Here is a 2,500-nt window from a genome sequence, read left to right as displayed (position 1 = left end):
TCATCCATCCATCCAACTTTCTCATCCATCCATCATCCATCCATCATTCAACCCTTTGTACCTGAGCAATGAAAGGAGTGAGATTATTGGGATGACCTTGAGGATCCTCCCCGATCAATCCGGATTTGTGCGATCCCACAGGATTGAAGTAACGGAGAAGGATCGCGTTGAATTTCTTCACGATGGATGGAAAGATGGAAAAAAATAGTTTGGATGGATGAATGAACTTCTACGGATTAAATAAACAAACGATAAACCAACAAACCATCCAATCAACCAACAGAACACTCAACCAATCAACTCACTCATTCAGCCAGCCAGCCAATCAGAACAGACCTTATTGGCCACGCACACATCTCTAATAATTTGCTCAATCATATATTTGGTCCATCCGTACGGGTTGGTACACTTTCCTGCCGGACAACTTTCACTAATTGGCAGTATTTCCGGGTCCCCATACACTGTGGCCGAACTCGAAAAGATGATGTTTGTAACTGCAAATTCTTCCATTACCTAGGTAATTGTGTGTATTTATTTATGTGTATTCGTGTGCGTGTGTGTGTGTGAGTGTGGTAAGTGCGTGGTGTGTGTGTATGTGTGTGTGTATGTGTGCGTAGTGTGTGTGTGTGTGTGTGTGTGAATATGTGTTTGTATTGACGTGTGTGTGAATATGTGTTTGTATTGACGACAACACCGAAAAACCACTCTAATTCTCACTCCAAACTAATCGTTTATTTTCATCATCAAAGAACTAAAAACTACAACATCACAAAAGAATCAGCAAAAACAACACCAACGAACCTCTAATAATACCAAAGAACCAACAATATTATTTTTATAGTAAGCCAAAGGAATAAGGCAAGATTCTCCCACAGCTTTCAGGCCAGCAAAATGCATAACAGCAAAGAATTTGTACTGCAAGGAAAATTATTTAAAATTATTTATTCATCCACTAATTCATTCACTCTTTCATTCGTTCATTTATTCATTCATTCATTTATTCATTCATTCATTCACTCATTCATTCATTCGTTCGTTCGTTCGTTCATTTATTCATTCATTCATTCACCCATTCATTCATTCAGCCAGTCAGTCCTTACTTTTTTAAAAACCCCTTGCAAGGCATGTTTCTCTAGTATATCGACTTTGTAAAATGGGATATCTTTGCCAGTTATTTTTTCAATTCTTCTGACGCTTTCTGAATAATAATTAATTAGAGTGATAATAATTACATGAATTATGATAATAACAATTAAAATATAGAGTAATAAAACATCCTTATATTTTACTGAAATAATTATTGTTAATGTTGTTGTTCATTTTTATGGTACAACAAATCAATCAAGCAAGCAATTAATCAATTATATAATCATTAATCAGTCAACTAACCAACCAACCAAACAAACAAACAACCAACCACCTATCCAACTAACCAACCAACCAACTAACCAACCAACCAAACAAACAACCAACCAACCAACTAGACAACTGACTCACCAATGCTAGAATTACAGAGGTTGTCAACAACAACGACATTGTATCCCTCATTAAAGAGCTCCACAGTGGCATGGCTTCCGATGTAACCTGCTCCTCCAGTTACTAGAATATATTTTTGACTATTATCTGATCTTTGGTTACAGTCCTCAGCCTCCATCCTTATTTGTGAAGATGGAAATTATTTTTAACTAGATTTTTTGTCTTCCCAATTAGTTGTTGTTGTTGTTTATTCAGAGTTTATAACTCAAGTTGAGTTTCTTTTAATTGTGCTTCTCTTTTAGCAATAATCTGTAAAATTTACAGAAAACAATATCTGTCATACATACACTTACAGTTACACACACATATAAATTTATTTTATTTTAATTTATATATTAAATAAAAGAATAATAAAACCTCTTTTGATTAATTAGCCTCCAATTAATGTTTTATTTATTAAAAAAAAATTTATTGGAATAAATGAAAAGGGAAATTTGATGAGAATTTGATGATGAATGAGAATGATTCAATCATTGAAGATAATTTACTAAGTAAATTTCACTTATATTTGGTGGGTGGATTTTTAATGCTAAATCATGCTAGCCAGATGAGTATAATATAAATATACACGTAAATAATTATATAAATAATAATTATATAATAATTATATAATTTTAAAACAAATGCAAACACTAACAACCGTCCCCAACCGCCTACTCGTCCCAATTTAAAAACCTGTTTCGTGGCACTGTTTACAGCTGATTAATAGACACCCAGCGTAGTTAGATATTCAGCATGCGAACAGGTGTTTTTCAATGTATGGAAAACCAAATAAAATTGATAAACATTTTGAAAATGTTCGTGGCACCGTTTTTTCGAAATAATCGCAAAACAGACCTTTCTGGGGACTTCTTTACGTTTATTATCAATAAAAAACAAAAAAAAATTGAAAATTAAACCACGAAATAAAAATGTTATCAAATGTATTACAAAAAGTAAAAAAAAAACTTAAAGATATCATTTA

At 32.9% G+C, this 2,500-nt stretch overlaps 1 protein-coding gene across 1 annotated transcript in view; it reads right to left on the bottom strand.

The window, feature by feature from the left end:
- HELRODRAFT_157807 (hypothetical protein) overlaps positions 1–1,654 on the bottom strand; it is a gene marked incomplete at both ends in the record, with an annotated part of 3,070 nt that extends 1,416 nt beyond the window's left edge. The window contains 5 exons of the mRNA XM_009029892.1: positions 62–175; positions 337–513; positions 802–915; positions 1,101–1,198; positions 1,498–1,654. Coding sequence (XP_009028140.1) covers positions 62–175; positions 337–513; positions 802–915; positions 1,101–1,198; positions 1,498–1,654 — 660 coding nt within the window. The remainder of the gene's footprint in view (positions 1–61; positions 176–336; positions 514–801; positions 916–1,100; positions 1,199–1,497) is intronic.
- Positions 1,655–2,500: the final 846 nt, after the last annotated feature.

This window comes from Helobdella robusta, assembly GCF_000326865.2.
Source record: "Helobdella robusta unplaced genomic scaffold HELROscaffold_63, whole genome shotgun sequence".
NCBI classification, from domain to species: Eukaryota; Metazoa; Annelida; class Clitellata; order Rhynchobdellida; family Glossiphoniidae; genus Helobdella; species Helobdella robusta.
Note: the sequence above shows the minus strand (reverse complement) of the source record. Positions and strands in the feature narration are given on the sequence as shown.